This window comes from Oryctolagus cuniculus, chromosome 13, assembly GCF_964237555.1.
Source record: "Oryctolagus cuniculus chromosome 13, mOryCun1.1, whole genome shotgun sequence".
NCBI classification, from domain to species: Eukaryota; Metazoa; Chordata; class Mammalia; order Lagomorpha; family Leporidae; genus Oryctolagus; species Oryctolagus cuniculus.
In genome coordinates this window covers 101,394,101-101,414,059 of record NC_091444.1, presented here as the reverse complement: position 1 = coordinate 101,414,059, position 19,959 = coordinate 101,394,101, and the positions used below count along the sequence as shown (strand labels likewise).

Genomic DNA, 19,959 nt, shown 5'->3' with positions numbered 1-19,959 from the left:
AGGGTCCGTCTCCATGCCCACTGTCCCAGGTGAGGGTCTGAAAGGTGCAGAAGCGGGGCTTTGGGCCAGGTCGCCTTTGTGCGCTAGACTCGGGTTGTTGGGGGCCAGGCCATGCATCGCCGGCCCCCTGCAGAGGCCACAGCTCTCCCCACCCCAGCCCCACCCCCTGCAGCCACAGCCGCTGCTCCCCGGGGCTTACCTGGGCGCCCCTCTCTTCGTCCAGCTCCACCGTCATCAGGGCTGACGCTCCCTTCTCACTCACGGTCGAGTGGCGGCCTTGCCAGAAAAAGTACACACACTTCTCCCTGCCGGCCACTCTCACCGAGGGCTCGCCCCTCTGCCGGCTGCCCACTGCAAGCACACGACAGCAGGGAGGCAGGTGAGCAGGAGCTCAGAGGACAGCAGTGGGCCACGGGGCTGGGGGCGGGTCCCTGCCCTGGGGGGCTGCTGGTCACCCCCGAGGAGAGGAGCCACCACCTCTCTCCCTGCTCACTGAGCCCAAGCACCCAGACCGCAGAACGATGTTCTGACACCCTCCAGGACACACACACACACACACACACACACACACACCACACCGGCCCCCATGGGCGAGGCACGGGGTGCTCCAGGCATAGCACCACTCATGCTTTGCAAAGATAGCTGGGTCATTATGAAGCACGGAGGGAAATCATGTGGATTGGTCAAACTCTTCTAGTTTAAAAAAAAAGAGAGAGAGAGAATAAAAACTTTGGGGTTTCTGGGTTCTGCCAGAAACAGAGAAACACATGGCTGACTGATGGGTGCCAGGAGATCAACTGGGATTTCCCATTGGTCGCCAGGGCTGGCTGTGGTCCCCTGTAGACACTCCGTGGACATCAGCAGCCTGCCAGGCTACCTGCAGGAGCAGCGGCCATGGGAGGTTAAAGGTCAGGCAGTCAGGGCAGACCTCAGTGTGTCCTGTGTGGAGTGGAGAGGAGCGCGTCCATACAGCAGGACAGCTTCGGGTCCATGGCAGGTGCTGGAGGAAGATGGGGTGGGTGCGGCCCTGGGAGGAGGGGGCGCGGACGGGACTGGCTGTCCAGGGAGGAGGTGGGTTCTGAGGACGTGGGTTCCGATGATGCTGACCTGAAGGTAGAAGCTTCTAGGCTGAGTGAGGTCAGGAGACCACGCTCTGGACTCCCCTGCCCAGGGCGTCCCAGTCAGTAGGGGTCGATGCTGGGAAGACGTAGTGATGGTAAACCCCACACACGTTAGCAGTGATGAAAAGAAATGGGTTGTCTTGTCCTGTCTTGCCTCGGCTCTTTCTCCACTCCACCAGTGGTACCAAGGCTTACAAGTTAGAGGGAGGCTTCTTTAAGTTCTTAGGAGGTCAGATGCTGAAATGATTTGACCCCCCCTCCCCTTTTACTGGTAAAATTATAACGTGGTTTTCATCAGTGGTTCTAGCCATTTCTTAAAGTATTTTCACCGCACACAGCCTTTGGTGCCTCCTACTGTGGGACTGAACTGGCCACGTCTGTGTATTGTGAGTGGGGCAAAGCAGAACAGCAACCATCTATGGAAGGATTACAAGCAGCCACATGAACTTGGAAGCCGTTCAGTTTCAGCTTCTGCTGAGAGAGAGACAGCAACAGAAGCTAAGCCTTTATTAGCAGGGCCGTTCTTCAAAGTAGTGAAACGCTTGCCACTACACCACAGCTCAGAATCTGTTAGCACTCAAAGGCACTGTGCAAATACGCGTTCATGGGTAAGGGACCCACGGGACACCCTAAGGTCCTACCACAGGCTTGAGCGTGACCACCTACAACACAGCCTTGTTCCTTTATAGATCCTCAACAGACAGCTCGCTCGGGCTCCTGACAGTTCTCTGCAATGCACCCCCAATTCAGTCCCAGGTACAACTTAGTTCTGTTTGTGGCCAAGTTCATGGTCAGGGCCAAGCTCATGGAGCTGTTTAAGGCCAAGCTCATGCTCATGGTCCCACATTCTAGGTCAAGGTCATGGTCACAGTCCCTTTGTCTTGCACCAGACCCCCATTTAAAGACAAGTATTTCTATGAACTGAACCTGTGCCACTCTTGGAGCAGCCTGACCCAGCGTCACGGCACTGTGCAGGCGGGCAATGGGGCAGCATGCTGCCCTCAGCTGGCTGGCCACTGTCCACTCGGGAGGCCCTGGCTGCTGTTTTCTGCTGACCTTGTCCCACAAGAGTGCCCTGAACTCCAAGCCCAGTCCTGTTTGCAGGTGTAGCCCTTATGGGGTTGAGTGACAGGTAGGGTGGACTAGATGCCACCAAGAGGCCAGCACCATTGGCGTCTCCAAGGAGCCAGCGCTTCTGTGACAGCCGCAGAGCGACTCAAGTGCCCTCAGGCTGAGCTCCTCTGCTGTGGCCACTGACCGGCTGCTGGGGCTGGCGTGTGAGGGACACCGCGTTCACTGAGGAGCGAGAAGGGGGCTGCCCAGGGCAAACCATCATTGCTAGGTGAGGTCTGGGGAGGGCAGGGAAAGCCGAGATTTCTTTCCAACACTCAGGTCAACACGGCCTGACTCACGCTCGCCTCCACTGCTGCCGTAGCTGCCTGGTGATGACCGGCCCAGGGAAGCGAATGACCCCACAGCACACGGTGGCCCTGTCTTGCTTTACCAAGCACACAGTCCCCTTTCTGCACTTTTTAGGGACAGGAACTACAGATGCCCTCGACGGTGGTTCCCTAAATGCTGCACAACCACGCAGGCTGGGCGCCCCCGCCCACCCGCCACGGCCCCTCTGGCTGTCTTCACTGCCAGCCGGTCAGTGGTGAGGACTGGATTTCTGCCGCCTCTGTCACCTGAGCACGTGTGCCCCCTGTGGCGACGCTGTGGGAAGGCCGCCATGCTGGGGAGGGTCACGTTAGTGCATGAGTACTGCCCGCACCTCCAGTGTGAACACAGCCAGGCGCTGTGCTCCCACTACATGCCCGACGCTGACGTCTGGGACCCGACAGCATGCTCCCAGTGTCCAGGCTGGCTCTGGGACCCTACCCCGTGTGCCCCTGACTCCCAGGCCTGTGTGGCCTTTCCCCTGAGCTACCTCTGCGAGTCAGAGAGGAAGGGCAGTTCTGACCACTGCAGTCCAGGCAAGCGAGCAGGTGAGAAAGGCCCCTCCCCGTAGCGTCCTCATCGTGGAAGGATGGCCAGGCTGCCTGGGTCCTGGGAGACCCTACAGCGCTGCCTGCAGCTCTTGGGGCAGCCAGGGACCGGGACAGGCACGAGGAAGTGGGTGCCCAGCTCTGCTTCCCAGTGGCTGTGCAGTACAGGTGAGTGGCCTTGTCTCCCCGTCCCATTGCTCATCTGGGAAATCCACATCACCGCAGAGCCTCTGTGGGGTCTCTCGGGGTGGGGGCCAGGACTGGGCGCCCGGCCTGTGCCCCAGTTCTGCGAATCCTGCAACCCCGCCAGCCCTCCATCTTGGACACACCAGGAGAGAAACCCAGAGCTTCCGAGTAGGCAGGCGTCCAACCAGCAAACAACGCTCTGTTTCTGATGCCCCTGGTGTGGCTGCTCAGCCCACAGAGGGCTGGGAGGGGTGGATGCTGGCCCTGGGGCAGTGACTGAGTGTGCAGGGCCTTGGGTCAGAAGAAGGGACCATCTCTCCAGAGCTCAGCTGGCATGCCCCTCCCACTGCCTCCAGGGCAAGGCATCCCTCCGTGTTTGCCTACGCTCTACGTAATGACCTTAAGCAGCACAGGGCCACCTGGCTAAAGTCCCATGGAGGCCAACTGTCGCCTTCCTAGACAAGCCCCGAGCACTGGGGCAGGGGAGCGAGGAGACGCGGTGGCGTGCACGTTCCGTCTCTGTACATGAACATCGGGCCGGGGATTCTCCCAGACTCGTGTGTGTGTGGCTGGGCAGCGGCACTGAACTTGAGCTGCCCGGGGCTGCTACAGGGGCACAGAGGAAACCCCGCCCCCCGGAGCGGCCATTCCCAGCCCAGGGGCTGGAAGACGCGGACGCGCTCACTGACCTGCGGTGCTCACCATGTACTTCCACTTGACCACATAGGCGTCCCCCTCGTGGAACTGCCCGATGCTCTGCTTGGGGAGCCTGCTATAGTCGAATTCCAGGATGTGCCACACGTCCACGGAGACGCTGGCGATCTCGAACTGCCTCCGGTCGTCGCCTTCCACCAGGCCGTAGCCACGGCCCACGTTGACGCCGTCCAGGATGGTGGCGGCTGTCACCTGGGGCACGGGGACCATCCGTGTCACGTCGTAAGCCTTGATCTCGGCCCTGGGGTCTTCCTGGAGGGGACACAGAAATATTCACCGAGTGGCTTCTGGGTCGACAGAGACAGTGTGGGCGTCCAGCCTTCCCGTTCTGCAGGTGGTGGCGAGACCGAAGGAGAGCTGGTGGGCGTGGCTGCAAGGCTACGTTCGAGAATGGGTGCACAGAGCCACCTGCTGTTCTGCCACTGAACCACGGAGGCCCTCAGCGTTGATGTCACTTTCGCTGAGCCCCAAGCCACGCCCTGAGTTTGAGGCCTGATCACCCACCATTACCTTCTGCTGGGCGATGTCCCCACTGGGGCTCTTCTCCATGGGTCTCTTCAGCTCGGTCCAATCGAGGAATTTCTCTTTGAACAGAATCGTCTCGTTGTGCTCAGTGAGTCTCCCAAAGATTGCCCAGTCGGGCCGGCCCTGTCCTTTCCTTCAGGGTCAGGGGGACGAGATGGGAAAAGAACCAAGATGACGTCATGAGAAAACAAGAGGAGAGACGGTGACCACGAACGCCCAAGGTCCCCGAATGCAACCCTGGGGTGCTTAGGAGGCACAGAGAATGAACGGGCTATTCTCACCGGTTTTTGCCGAGTAAGTGACATTGTATTATTTTAGCCTGATGCCATGCATGGTTGCATGTTGTGGAGTTGATGATGCGTTGACATGTGACATGGACCATGGCGGGACTGGACTTCCCTTGTATTCTAGCAAGTTCTACACTGGGGGCAGCGCAGGGGAGATGGTGAAGGCAGGAGCTGCTGCGTCTCTCACCTGTCTCCTGCAGTCCTTGGTGGCCTGCGGGGGCTCGCCAAGCCCCCCTGCAGCTAATCAGCAGGTGCGAGCAAGAGGCAGCTCGCCCCACGTGCTCCACTGCTCGGCGCTACAGCCGAGCTCTGCAGAGCACAGAGCACCGAGCTCGCCCACCTCCCAAGGCACATGTCTTGCACTTCTCCTTCCAGGCCACGGGGCACAACAATGAGCAGGCAGGGTACAAGGACACGGGAACAGAGACAGCCACCGCGGTCTTAGGCGATGGTGGGGTTTTAGAAATGGACACTGCACCCGAGAACACGGGTCCTTTGGAAAGAGACAGAGAGCCTCTTCTCCATCTCCCGCCGGCCGATCTCTGGCTGGGCACTGGGACCAGGAGACGCGGCATCCATTGCTCCCTGACACCTGCCACTCACTGCTCCCGCGAAGCCAGCCGTGCCCCGTGCTCTGCTCACTTCCTGTGTGCATCAGACCGCAGCTTCTCACACCACGGCTGAGGCACTGAAGGAGGCTGTGCAGGGCATGGAAGGACCCATGAAAGCCCAGGACACGGATACGTCTTCCTCGTGCTCACACGGGGCTGCAGGAGCCAGGGTCAGTAACAGGGGAACACTCGCCAGGCCCGTGAGAGGCCGTGGTCTTTATGAGAAAACATTGGAATTGCTGGCTCTGGTGTCAATCATGCTGGCCAAGATGACCACGGAAACAGTGCGTGGCTTCCGATTTGGAAGAAACCTGTCGCCTAGGACCGGAAGTGCAGACAGCAAGGGACCCAGCCGACTTGCTCGTGCGGCTGGAGGTTTCACCTCCTTGCTTGTTACCACGGCCCAGGTCCCTGGCGGTGGCTGCAAATTACGGTCCCGTGCAGCTTTGAAGGCACCTGCATGCATAAGCCAGAACCTGGAAACACGTCTCTGTGGCCAGGCCCAGCAGAAGCACTTTTAAACAAGCCCCTCTGGTGGCAGGGACAACCAGCGGGCGAGGTGCCCGTTCACCTGCTGTTCCACCTGTGGAGCTGTCACTGTCAGATACACTGGCCGGCACCCAGGTTTGCTGCTTTAGCATTTGTTCTCACGCTTACTTTCTCAAACGCAAAAATGGTTTTAGCCTGCGTTCCTGGCCTGCAAACACTGGTTCTTAGAGCTCTAATGTGAAATGTGCATTTGCTTGATAAAGGTTTAAACATCCTTTGGGACCAGTGTTGTGGTGTGGCGGGTTAAGCCTACAATGCCAATATCCCAGATGAGTGCTGGTTCAACTCCCAGCTGCTCCACTTCCAACCCAGCTCCCTGGTAATGCGCCTGAGAAGGCAGCAGAAGATAATCCAAGGTCTTAGGCCCCATCACCCACGTGGGAGACTGGGCTGGAGTGCTAGGCTCCTGGCTTTGGGAAGTGAATCAACAGATGGGTGACCTCTCTCTCTCTCTCTTTCTCTGTAATTCTTTCAGATACATAATTGTTCAAAAATAAAAAGCACAAAAAATTTCTCATCCCATTGACACATAATGAACTAGAATGGTAATTAACTATCAATAAAATCAATAATTGCATTGTGTAGCAGGAAACCAGGTAGAAAAACACAATCTGTATTCCAGCTCAGTGGACAAGACGACAGTGGGCGTGAGGATGTGCGGTACTCAGTGCCGTTCCGCAGTGCCTCCACTGCTCATTTATTTGGGGCACACACAGTTCAGAAGTGCTTGCTTTGTTTTGGCTCTGGCAATTCAAAAAATCCCGTGGCACATAAAAATCATTATTTGTTTTTAGCATCCTGTCTCCTAGAGTTAGTTTGCATGCATTCTTTGGGTCTGCCAAAATGGCTCTGCAAGGCCTAGTGCACCGTGGGGAGCATTACGATGGCAATCATTAGTGCCATATGCCAGAGGCATAAAGGCACAGACGGCATCCTCTATTGCCAAACGTGTCCTGGAAGGCGCGGGCTGTGCTGGGGAGCAGGAGACAAGAAGGAAGCGCGCTGCTTCTGCACTTCCCATTCAGGGGCTCAACTGCCAGTCCCGGGGAGTCTGTAAGGGGTCTGATCAGTGGCTGTGTCTCAGCTGTTACAGCCCCTGCAAAACTGCAAGGCAGCTAAACACTGTGTGTGTTTTTTTTCCCCTGGGTGAAAGCGGGCCAGAGGCGAGCAGCCCGCAGACTCGTTTATTTCAGTTGGTACAGCAGCTTAAACCGTGTTTGTTATCTGAGGCAGGTGAAAGCTAGAGACATGCTCTTTTGGGGACTGGCCAGGATGGACCACCCGTACAGAGTGCTGGCGGACAGCAGCGGTGGGAACGGGAGCTGAGAAGGGGTTGTGCTCGCTGGAGGCCGCCACCCTGGGGCTGGGGGAGTACCTGGGGATAAGCGGGTTGCACTCTCCAGGGTCCAGCGGGTTGATGTCACAGTTCTCATAGTCAAAGGTCCCGTTCCACAGGTGCTTGGCCAGCTGAAACGCTATCTTCCGCTGTGCCAGCGTGACTTCCTTCCCATGCCACACGTACACTTCACTGCCAAAGTCGAACACCAGCACCTGGGGAGACCGCGCAGAAGACCCCGTCACCGTCAAGGCTGAGCTGTGGCCAAATCGGGGTCTCTGTGGACAGGGAGTTCAACGGCGGAGGCTCACAGGTCCTGACGGGGCCATGGGCGCACACACAGAGCTGTCCCCAGACACTTGCAGGCCCAGAGGGGCGAACAAGATCTTTGGGATTGCACCCCCTTGCGCCTGAAGTGGGGCCTCGTGACTACGCATTCGCTGAACGACCGACCACGTGAACGCAATGCAACTTCTGCTCCGGAGGCCCGGGCCTTCGCCCCTCTTTCGGGGATGACTCCTCTCTTCCTGTTCAGCAACCCCAATTCCACTGCACTCTAAGCTGCGCGCCCCTTCTCTTTGCCTTCACAGTTGTTTCTGATCATACCTTTTTCTGGAACTATTTTTTTCTCCATTTACATGTCCATACCTGGAGCAGACATTTGGCCTACGGATTAAGAAGGCTAAGAGGGTGCTCACATCCCGCACTGGAGTGCTGGGTGGAGTCCCGGCTCCACTCCTGAATGTGCACCCTGGGAGGCAGCAGGGGATGGCTCCAGCCCCTGAGTCCCTGCCCCGACACGGGAGACCTGGACTGAGTTTCCAGCTCCCAGTCGTGACCTGGCCTCGCCGTGACTGTGGCAGGCATTTGGGGAGTCTCTCTTTCTGCTTTGCAAATAAACAGATAAATAACAATGCATAAAAGCCAACACCTGTCAACATTCTATCTAGCTTAGGTTCCTTTCTCTCTAACACTTCTGCCCAATGAAAGTGAAAGTCTACACTTTGGGGTCTTCCACTTTTTTGTTTTTTTGACAGGCAGTTAGATAGTGAGTGAGAGAGACAGAGAGAAAGGTCTTCCTTCCATTGGTTCACTCCCCAAATGGCCACTACTGCCGGCACGCTGCGCTGATCCGAAGCCAGGTGCCAGGTGCTTCTCCTGGTCTCCCATGCGAGTGCAGAGCCCAAGCACTTGGGCCATCCTCCACTGCACTCCCGGGCCACAGCAGAGAGCTGGACTGGAAGAGGAGCAAGTGGGACAGAATCCGGCGCCCCAACTGGGACTAGAACCTGGGGTACTGGCGCCGCAGGTGGAGAATTAGCCTAGTGAGCTGCTGCAGTGGCCCACTTTTTTTTTTTCAACATTTAGAATACTTAACGATACTTTAAATGTATATATTGAATAAATATTTAATAGCGTGAAACCAGCACACTACTTGGCAAATCCATAAATTATATCTATGCCTATCTCTCTCTCTACCTACCTCTCTCTCTCTATCGTTGACCTATTGATAGATGCACACACACACACACACACACACAATTACTCATGAAACTTAAGGACAGAAAAGATTGAATATCCACAAACTATTCCAGTGACAGGGCTACAGTGTAAAATCCCTCAATGACTCGTGCCTCCGAGTTCTCTGTTAGCACTTGAGGCGGCAGCAATGGGCATACACCATAGCTGTCCACCGTCTACTCCCGGGGCGGGCACCGGCTGGCCTCTCTCGGGCACTTGCCATCGTCTGACGCCAGGCAGCCCAGCACGGGGTACAGCGAGCCCACGCCCCTACCTCCTTTGACTGCAGCAGGGAGCACTTGGGAATTTTCCCCCAGTAGTCGTCATCAGGGACAAGCTTGTCGTCCACCAGGCGATAAATGCAGTTGGTTTCTATTATGGCCGTTTCGTACAGTTCGTCCTCTTTGGGGTCCCCGGCAGCTTTGGGACGACAACAATGGGAGAGCATCACACTTGGCAGTGGAGAGGAGCTGGGGCAGAACGCACCGGGAGGGGAGAGGGTGGAGCCCCGCCTGGCAATCTCTGAAATGCAAGACTCTTACATTGGTAGCTGGTTTGGCCGCCCAGCAGCTTCCAGAAGTCTTTGGCTGCGTGCGTGTGTGTGTTAATTCCTTCTTCTATGGTCTGGAGGTACGGAGCTCTGCAGCCAAGCTCCCTCTTTGTCTGAATTAAAGTTGCAAGTTCCGAGGCCTGGAAAAGCGACAGGGGTACAATTACCTGGGTCGCAAGCTCCCCCGAACCCACCCCCCCCCAGGGCCACCCGGAGTGGCACCTGGTGAGGCTGTGTGTGTCTCAAACCGCCCCAGCGAAAGGGCTCTGATTGTCGGACAATGATCCAATTACATCAAGAAAACGCTAACTCAGAAAGACCAGGGGCTTCCATTCTTGGGCACAACAGGGCTCCGTCTTCCATACTGAATGGATCGTGTGAAAATTTGAGAACACACGCCCATGCTTTGTGGGATTTGCCCCATGAGATGCTGACCAAATACATTTGAACTTTCCAGGCAGCCAGGATAAAGGACCTGGAAGTGGCTGCCACTTTATTTTTCACCCAGTACTTCAAAACTTGCAGGTGGGGTTCTAAACTTTCTAGAACATTCCACGTGTGCAGCCAGCAAGAGCTTGTCTGAAGGGCATCCGGGAAAGGAAATACTACCCACTCCTTTGCGTCTGAATGAAACAGCAGGCATCCGAGAAGCGTCTGAGAGGGGGGTGATGGCTGGCAGAAGGTTCTCTGACAGCTGGTAGAAGGTTTCATCAGTGGATAAGGAAGACGAGACCGGGAGGCATTGCTTTTCGCCTCCAAGACCCACCTTGGCCTTTTCTATGACGTTGGCGAACTCGCCGACCCACAGGAAGCAGTGCTGGGGAGCCAGCAGGAGGAAGCAGTCCCCGCTGTTGAGTGACAAGGCGCGAGGCTCCACCAGCCTGGTCTGCACGTGTCTTCTTCCTGAGCGGGAGTTGGGCAAGGGTCACCTTTCCCCAGGCAGAACCAGGACTGGGCTGCACCCCTCAGCTGAAGCCCCCTGTGCGACAGACTCCCAGCCCCAGAGTCGCGTCAATGACAGTAACTGCCCTGGTCCACTTGGGCGAGCAGGGGGATTTGCAAGGGGGAAACGTGGCAGCGCTGTCCAGCACGTCCCCAGCTTAGGGCTTTCCCAGGGTCACCACACTGCTTAGGACCACTCCCTGAGTCTCAGCAGGTGCATGGGTGAATTAACACCTTCCGTTCCCTTTTCTCCCCTCTACTGCTAGTGCCTTCCACCCGACCCAGTGGGACACCCACACGTCTTCCACCAGCCCACAGGGGAAGGTGATGCCTTCCTGTGGGACCTCCTTCCTCGGGAGCTCCCGCTAGGAACCACAGGGAGGTCTTGAGTCAGCTCAGAGGGAAGCATTGTCCTCCACCTCTTCCTAATGAGCTGTTGACATGGAGCTTTCCACGGTGACACTGACAGCACCGTCCCGGGTTTGGACCACGGACAGAGGCGGGCTTTCTGAGCTTGTCACCAGCCTGTTGAACTCTCTACAAAGGAGGGTGACTGTGCAGAGACACGCTGGACAGCCTCACCCAAGTCTGGGGTAATTCAGCCACCCTGCTCTTGGTGACTGATCCCAGGGGTGCCACTGGGACACTAAGTGTCCCTGAACACCCTCTGCATCTCCCTTGCTCCCAATCAAAAGGGTGTGAGGGTGGGATCCAGGTCTGCTCCATTTGCTTCTGCTTTCCCTCGACTCCTTCCCCGGGAATGCGCCCTTCTCCCTCCGGCCTGCCTGGATCCCGCTGTGGTCAGTTAGGGGCACGGAGCAGAGAGCAGAGATCCACCCTGATGACTTAAGCATGCAGCTGGTAACTGCAAGTCGTGCGAGGGCCATGGGGCGGGGGAAGCCGCAGCAAAAGCCATGACTCTGCAAGGGGAGAGACCTGGGTTCCAATGCAGCGCTGCCGTCAGCAGCTGCTGTGACCTCAGCAGCCACGGTGGGCAGAATATTGCCTGCCTGTGTATTCTGTGGAGTTTAAAGGACAGGAGGCAGCACCCCGCTTCCCTCGCGTGATCAGCACAAGCCACTGGCCCCCGCGCAGGCCGCCGCGGTGGCTCGGAAATACCTTTGATCTGTAACAGCATCAGCTTCTTGTAGGGCACGGCGCTGTTGTTGGAATTCTGCTCGGTCAGGTTAACGCTCCGCAGGTTGACGCTGCTGAAGCTTTCTTTACTGGCCAAGCCGGCCAAGGTCACTTCTGAGAAGTTGGAGTTGGACGACACTGGGCGGACGGGGACACATGGATGGGAGAGGTGCTCAGCTGACACGACAATGCTCGCAACCAGACAGCACTCAGAGCTGACTCACCGCCTCTGTCTGCTATTTCTAAAAACTTTTATTCATTTTAGCTTATTTATTTGAAAGGCAGAAATAGATGAATAGATAGATATCTTCCACCTGCTGGTTCACTCCCCAAAGGCCTGCTACAGCCAAGGCCGAGCCAAGCCAAAGCCAGGAGGCTGGAATTCCATCCAGGTCTTCCACATGGGTGGCAGGGACCCAAGTACTTTTAGCCATCACCTGCTGCCTCCCCAGGAAGCTGTGTCAGAAACAGAGGTGGCACTCAGCCCCAGGAACTCCGCTATGGGATGCAGGCATCCCCAGCAGCATCTTAACAGCTGCACCACACTGCCTGCCCCATGCCTGTGCCATTAAAAGCTCATCCTGAGTGGGAATGGAAGCTCCTCAGGTCTGAGTCACTCTGCAGTTCCACGCTTACCCACCACGTTAAGAATTCCACACAGCCCTGAAGGCATGAAGTGCTGGCTGACAGTGTCACCCCTTGCTATGAAGGAAGAGAATGGAGTGACAGAGTGGACCGGCCACCTTGGTGCCAAACCTGGAGCTGAGCTCACTGGCTGCGGCTTCACTGAGAGTCGCTGTAAATCCCAGTGACCTGCAGGGGTTGGGAACAAATCCCAAGGAAGACGGTTCAACCTTTCCCTGGAGGCCAAGTGATGAGCTAGGTGTTATCTGGATGCCCTTGGCCCTCAGATGGGAGACCCCAGCCACGAGATACCTTGCTTCCAGTGAGCCAACTCATGGTTTTAGAGAACGGATAGGGAGAAGCCCAGAGAGCTGTCTCACTGAGATTAGGGTCAAACACTGAAGGTATGCAACAGGACTTGAATTCTATATGACAGAGCGACTTCTGAAATGTACTTTCTAGGGGCTGACGCTGTGGCGCAGCGGGTAAAGCCAGCACCCGCGACACCAGCATCCCACGTGCACGCTGGTTTGTGGTCCGGCTGTTCTACTTTCCAATCCAGCTCCCTGCTAATGGCCCGGAAAAAGCTGTGAAAAGATGGCCCAAGTGTTTGGGCTCCTGTCACCCACCCAGGAGACCTGGCTGAAGCTCCTGGCTCCTGGCTCTGAGCTGGCCATTATGGCCATCTGGGGTGTGAACCAGCAGATGGAAGGTCTCTCTCTAACTCTTCAAAATAAATAAATTTAAAAAAAAAAGAAAAAAGAAATGTACTTTCTTGGTAAGCCAGTCATAAAGAAACAACTCAACTGGTCCATCTAAAGACTATCTAGGGGTGGCCTGTCTCTCTCTCTCTCTCTCTCTCTCAAATAAAAATAAATAAATAAATAACAACACAGGATGAGAATTCCTTATCTGAAATGCTTGGGGCCGGAAGTGTTTTGAATTTTGGATTTGGGAATGTTTGCGTCCACATAATGAGACACCTTTAGGATGGGACCCACGTGAATCTGTGTTTCATATACTCCTAGACACACAGCCCCAAAGTGATTTTTAAAAAAAGATTTATTTATTAATTTGAAAGGTGGAGTTAGAGAGTGGGAGAGGCAGAGGCAGAGAGAGAGGTCTTCCATTTGCTGGTTCACTCTCTAGATGGCTGTAAAGGCAGGAGCTGGGCCAAGCCAAAGCCAGGAGCCAGTTTTATCCGGGTCTCCCACATGTGTGCGGCCATCCTCACTGCTTTCCCAGGTGCACTAGCAAGGAGCTGGTTGGAAGTGAAGCAGCCGGGACCAGAACCAGCAGCCATATGGGATGCCAGTGCCACAGGTGGCAGCTTAACCTACTACACCACAGCGCTGTCTGCCCTGACGGTGACTTTACCCAACTTTTTTTTTTTTTTAATATTTATTTATTTGAAAGTCAGAATAACAGAGAGGCACAGGAAGAGAGAGAAAGAGAGGTCTTCCATCCGCTGGTTCACTCCCCAGATGGCTGCAAGGCTGGAGCTGCACCGATCTGAAGCCAGGAGCCAGGAGCTTCTTCCAGGTCTCCCACGTGGGTACAGGGGCCCAAGGACTTGGGCCATCTACTACTTTCCAAGGCCATAGCAGAAAGCTGAATCGGAAGTAGAGCAGCTGAGACTTGAACCGGCGCCCATATGGGATGCCGGCACTGCAGGTGGCAGCTTTATCTGCTATGCCCAGTGCCGGCCCCTTACCCAACATTTTTAATCCACCTGCAGTTGGGCTGCAGCCTATCACAGGAGGTCAGGTGTGGAACTTTCCACGTGTGTTGTCAATGTGCATCCTCTCAACATTTTGGGTTGTGGAGCATTTTTGAGTTTTGGGTTTAGACATGACCAATGTCCAATCTATTTCTAAGAAAAGCCTTAGGAAATGGTTTATGGAGGCCATAGGAAAATAGAAATCATAGCAAGAATATTAAAATTAGCAAGAATATGCATGCTATTACCTCCACCAGGAAAACCACTGCTTTGTGACGATGCAACCCCACATTACCAGGCGGCCACAGGCAGGAGAGCTGAGAGCTGGAATCTACCTCCTCACTCACCCTGAATGTTTCCTGTTTCAAATCTCCCACTCTTCCCAGCCCCCTTCCAACTCCAAACACCTTGAATGGCCCACCACAAACAACTTGAAAAGCAGCTGACAACATAAAAACCCAGCGTTAGGAGAAGCAGTGGTTTGGTCCACCGTCCCCTCCAAGTTCAATTCATTTGCTCTTGAATAAGATGAAGAGGAGAATTGCTGTGTTTGGGCACTGCAGAGCTGAAAATGGGCTGAACCACACAACTCAGAAGCAACCTTCACCCATGACCTCTTCCAAGAGAATGCAGCAACATAGGGTGATGTCAATCACTCAACCGAAACTCAACATGCACTGCACAAATTTCAGGGTGGGGGTTGTGGGGGGCGGGGGAGAAGCCTTCCAGTGCCCAGTAGCATGCACGTGTGGGTCACAGCTGTTCCTGTGGGTCTGGAGTGGGTTTTTGAGCATGCTCACTGCCCTCTGCCCTAGCATAGATGGTGTCTGGTACTCACTCTTCTCCACTTTCATCCGCTTGGACTCCATGAAGGCCACATTGAGTCTCTGCTCCGTGTACTCTTGCAGGAGGTCCTCTCTGGCTGCCAGCATCTTTAGGGGGTTTCTGGAAGCTGGGACCCGGCGCTTGGGTCGAACAGCGCGCTTGTGCTCAGCCACGGAGAAGGTCAGCCTGCGGAGCGAGGCGGAGCTGTGGCCCACTCTGCAGCCTGGGCCACCCCAACGAGGCTGTGGACCCTGCACCCGGAGCAGCAGGCTCCACACGGTTACCCCCAGATTTCGTGACTGAATCTTACAGCTCCTGCTGCCACTGCCACACCCCTGATGTGGACTCAGAGACTCTTGGAGGGGAGACCCAAGTCTGCTGAGTTCAAGATCTCAACCAACCACCGGGGACCCCACTCGTAGGCACCCCTTGGCCCACTGCTGGGGAGACCTCCCTCTGCCTCTCCTGCCCCTGTGAGCATCCAAGCCATCTATGCAGGGACATGTCCCCTCTGCTTCCGCTGCCAACAGCAGGTCCTTCTTGGGCTCAGACGACCACTACTCCTCGATGGCTTGGTCTTTCCTTCACACTCAACTGTGCTCTGCACCCAATGGCCTTGCAGTTCCCCCCTCCCCACAACCCTCCACCCAGCCTCTGCCCCTTGGGAAAAGAGCCACTGTTCCAAAAAATACTCTCAGCGCTACATATCCCAGGGTTCTGTATCCACGTATTCAAGCAACCATGGATCAAAAATATTAAAAAAAAAAAAAATCGTGCCTGTACTGAATATACACGGACTTCGTTTCCGTGCCATTGTTCCCTAAAGAACCCCAGTGACACTTCTGTGCCTACCACTGATGCGCTTTAGGCGCCATACGTCATCCAGGGAGGACTGACTCAGAACATACGGGAGGATGAAGCACACAACCTTCAAAAGGGACACAGGGCATCTTTTGACTCTGGGATCTGCAGGGGGTCCTGGACCCCACCATTCCCCAGGGGCACCACGGGGCAGCTGTATGTAGAAGGAAAATCAGTGTGAACACCACCTGCGACCACTGCACGCCCCCAGCACTCTCGGGGGCCACAGAGACCAGCCCGAGGAGCAGGCAGACCCCATCCTGAGCCTGCCAGCCCCGCGGACACTGTGGGGTGCATATGTAACTACACAGCTGCATGCTGAAATGATCATGTGGGACAATTTAAACCACAACATTTGGGTGGGGGGATGATTGAGAAAGGGCTAAATAACAAGTGCATACAGGCACCTCAAACATTATTTCAAGGTGGGATATGGCAAATCGCTCATTATTTTTTTTTTTTCAGGTAGGAAATGGAAGCATGCAGATGACACAGACTGAACGAATGGAAATATGTATAGTGTGCCTCCAGGGCAGTGGACGGAGACACTGATGATGACTCCATAGACTTCTGCAGAGAGGGTCTCTGACTGTGCGGAGGAAAAGGTGGGACCTGTGTGGTTGGATTGCCGTCCATCTCTGGGAACAGCAGCTGTCACGGTTCTGAGTGGGAGTCAGGGTCTCCCAAGCCCCACCACCACGAACACTGGGTTAGAGATGGGCTTGGGGGCCAAGCAGAAGTGAGGGAAACTGAACCTGGAGCTTGGGCTGGAGCTCGTGGGACGAGAAGCTGCCTGTGTAGGGTTGGCCAGGGAGGCAGCCCGCGACTCCAGAGTTGGGGGCCCATCTCCCAGCTCGTGGGGAACGGCCCGATGGGAAGTGAAGCCAGCCTCAAGGAGAAAAGCCACAGGGACGTTCTGCTGGGCACCGTACATCTCTCCACACCTTCGTTCTGCTGGAGTCACTTTGCCATGGGTTTTTGTTTTTTTTCCTGATATTTTTGGTGGAGGGAATCCTAACTTTTCTTTGGCAGTTTTGCCAAGTTCCCTGTGTGCCCAAGGACTCTTGGGAGTTGAGAAATCCCTTAGGACTCCTGATGTCATGCAGGATTGGAAGCTAAGGAACACTCTTTCCTGATCTCCCGGATGGTTGTACCCACGGAGCTCGTCATCACCACACGTTGGTTGTGAGTGATGAAAGACAGGTATAGCAACCTCTGCTAACTGATGACGTCCCAGTTGTGTGACAATCCACCTCGTGTGGTCTGCCTGCTGCACCGTGCACCTCGCTGTACAGTAACAGAATAACAGTCATGCTCTAGCGGGAGTGGGCCGAGTCCAGCCCGTGGGCCATATATGGCCCATGCAGCCATTTGGTCTGGCCCTGCCACGGCAGCCACAGGTGGGACTGGAAAATCACTAAACCTACGGCAGGCTAGTTTCTAAGCTGACAATTCTGTACAGCCCATGAGTGATGTTATCAGTATCTAGCAGTTCCCGGGCCTAGCGGGACTGCAGGAGACAACAGGAGAACCCCCAGGAAAGTCCTGCGTGCGGGCTGGAGGGGGAAGCCCTTCTCATCGGAGCAACGACAGACACTAAATAACTCACTTGGGCGCATACGGGTCAAAAATCACATCGAAGTCCTCATCCAGCTCCACGGGACTTCTGGGGACGTTATAGTCCACGCTGCGGTAAAACTTGGCGAACGTTTCCTCGTCGTCCAACTTCATCACCTCCTTGACAGATCTGCCCGTGACACTGAGCACCGTCTCCGGCATCCCTGCCATCAGCAACAAGCCAGCAAGCAAGCGACAAGAGTTAGGGAAGCAATTGTACTTTGTCACGCCTACAAGTCATTTCCATGCTAAATTCCGCGTGTCCAGGCGTGGCGAACACGGGACAGTGGCATACAGGTCCCGTGGTGACTTCCTGGGTCCTTCCACGACTTCCCACCTGAACACGTCTTGCGCAGTCGGGTGGTGGGAGGGAAGGAAGCTGACCTCGCTGACTCAGCACACTGAGCATTTCTCAACCTGCTCTTGGCCCTGCTGGAGGCAGATGCTGCGTCAGCACATTCTCTTCCTGCCAAGGGCTGTGTGATGCGTGTTTTAGGCTTTGCACGGAGGGGCCACACAGCCTTGTGTGGCCACCTGATTCTACTCTTGTCCTGCAAAAGCTCTCACAATCAGGCATAGCTGTGTTCCAATAAAACTCTACTTAAATGAACAGGTAGAGAGCTAGATTCGGCCGTGGCCGCTGTCTGCCGAGCCCTAGGCCAGTGCACTGTGCATGCACGCATGTGTGAGACGTTTTGGCTCATTGGCATTCCTCGCCTCTACAGTTTAGTTACTACACTACACTTCTCCACCTCTTGCTCTTCAAACTCACATCAGTAGCAGGACTCCCCGTGCCTTATATGAGCAGGCTGCAAGTTCTAGACACTCTGATCTGTGGCTTTTGTATTTAAGTAAGTACTGAACACTGATTTCCCCAGAATTCTTTCTTTCAGACATCACTTGGGATTATTAGTAGCAGCATCAGCTTTTGCCTTTTAAGAAATCGAGACATAAAAAGTGAATTATCCCAGGCCCAAGATCACACTGGTTTTGCTGATGTAGATAGCGTGTTGTCAGGCTAGAAGCAAAATCACTGAGCTCACACCTCTCCCTGGAGGGCGCCCTGAGGGATTCGGTTCAGGAACAAAGCGAGATCATTGGGAGTTCTGTTTAGTGCAGCACCAAAGAGCGTCAGGCTTGGGGAGCCAATCGGTCTCCACCAGCCCTTCCTCTTCTGTAAGCTACCAAGAAAGGGAATTCCGCCAATTAGAAAGAGGGAAGCCATAATCAAAAGATGATCTGGCAGAGAGGAGAGAGCAATCAGAGTTGAGAGACAGTGTGGGAGGCACGGGGTTTGCTTTGGATGTCCGAGAGGCACGCTGTGAGCAGAGACCAAAGCTCCCCTCCTGGCTTCCGGTACCTTTGTTATTCAGCCTTCTCAGAAACGTTTCCAGCCTGTCCAACTTCAGGTCCGACTCCAGCTGCATGTCCGGTCTGGCTTCAATATCTACGCAAGGAGACAGCATCAGAGGAAGCGCGTCGCACTAAGGCCCCGGGGGGCAGAACCTTACGGCGGCACATGGGGCACTCCGGGGACCTACCTTCCAGGGGTTTGGAAACCGGCGTGGTGCCCCTTGACTTACTGCATGCAGGGGATGCTACCGGAGTTATGGCCGTGGGCGATGCCAAACCTGAGGCACAAGCAGAGGAGGTAGTTAGCACCTCAGGACCCTGACGGGACTCTAGTAGTTCCAGCGTAGACTGCACAACTCCCAGGCATTTACACACACACACACCTGCAGGTGCACACACACACACGTGCGTCCAGCAGGTTCCATGGCATACATACGCATGTGGGATGACTGTAAATATAGGTAGAAATTTACTGTTTTGGGGGACTGTAAGTAATCACAAGTCCTGGCAGCTCCACTTCTGATCCAGCTCCCTGCTAACACACTGGGAAAGCCGTGGAAGATGTCCCAAATTCTTGGGCCCCTACACCCACACAGAAGACCCGGATGGAGTTCTGGGCTCCTGGTTTAGAGCTGGCTCTCTCTCTGTCCCTCTGCCTTTCAAATAAATAAGTACACTTTAAAAAAGAGAAAAGGGTAAATGGTACAAGGAATATTAAAGAGAAATACATGAAACATTTCTATTTGGATTGAGAAAACTCAACGAAGTGAAATTAAGTATTTTTCCCGAACCTCAGCAGAATGGGTTGGGAAGGAAGGGAAGTAATTAGCACATTTACAAAGAGATGAGATGTTCATGTTATCATGTTGTATTCTTTCATGAAAATGTGAGATTCTTGGATGACATTGCTGCTCTAAGTGTCCCCTGAAGAACCACTTACAAGGAAAAATACACGGCTGAATTACTCTGCTCTTTTCTCCTGTAGACTGGAGTGCTATTACAGCATAACAAAATTAAGGGAAAATAAAGGTAAGTGCTTTACATTTGCTTTCAATATTCTAGTAGCACTTCTCCACGTGTGTGTATGTTTGCAAATATATACAAGAGGACTTCAAAATGTTTATGACAAAATGGAATTAAATTAAAATGGAATTAAAAAGTTCATTCATTCTGGTGCCAAAAATCCATGACATTGGGACCTAGTTTTTCTATAATATTCTATGAGCTGTTTGAAGACCCCTTGTATATTTCAACATTGGTTTCGATGCTCAGACTGGCAAAGGGTTTCTATCAGTGCGAAAGTACACTTGATAAACTTTGGTATCTGGCAGGTGCCGCGGCTCACTAGGCTAATCCTCTGCCTGTGACGCCAGCACCCTGGGTTCTAGTCCTGGTTGGGGCACCAGATTCTGTCCCGGCTGCTCCTCTTCCAGGCCAGCTCTCTGCTGTGGCCCAGGAGTGTAGTGGAGGATGGCCCAAGTGCTTGGGCCCT

General features: G+C 54.6%; 1 protein-coding gene across 21 annotated transcripts in view; it reads right to left on the bottom strand.

Annotated features, from left to right (window-relative positions):
• SVIL (supervillin) overlaps positions 1-19,959 on the bottom strand; it is a 202,420-nt gene that overhangs the window by 9,546 nt on the left and 172,915 nt on the right. For 20 of the 21 annotated variants that reach the window (XM_051821616.2, XM_051821617.2, XM_051821614.2 and 17 more), the window contains 12 exons: positions 18,656-18,745; positions 18,475-18,561; positions 17,107-17,278; positions 14,650-14,822; positions 11,450-11,605; positions 10,155-10,291; positions 9,381-9,528; positions 9,113-9,258; positions 7,357-7,532; positions 4,520-4,667; positions 3,985-4,261; positions 200-351 (listed from right to left, as the gene is read on the bottom strand). In XM_051821616.2, the coding sequence (XP_051677576.2) occupies positions 200-351; positions 3,985-4,261; positions 4,520-4,667; positions 7,357-7,532; positions 9,113-9,258; positions 9,381-9,528; positions 10,155-10,291; positions 11,450-11,605; positions 14,650-14,822; positions 17,107-17,278; positions 18,475-18,561; positions 18,656-18,745 (1,862 nt within the window). The remainder of the gene's footprint in view (positions 1-199; positions 352-3,984; positions 4,262-4,519; positions 4,668-7,356; positions 7,533-9,112; positions 9,259-9,380; positions 9,529-10,154; positions 10,292-11,449; positions 11,606-14,649; positions 14,823-17,106; positions 17,279-18,474; positions 18,562-18,655; positions 18,746-19,959) is intronic. The other variant, XR_011381724.1, reaches the window with a different exon arrangement.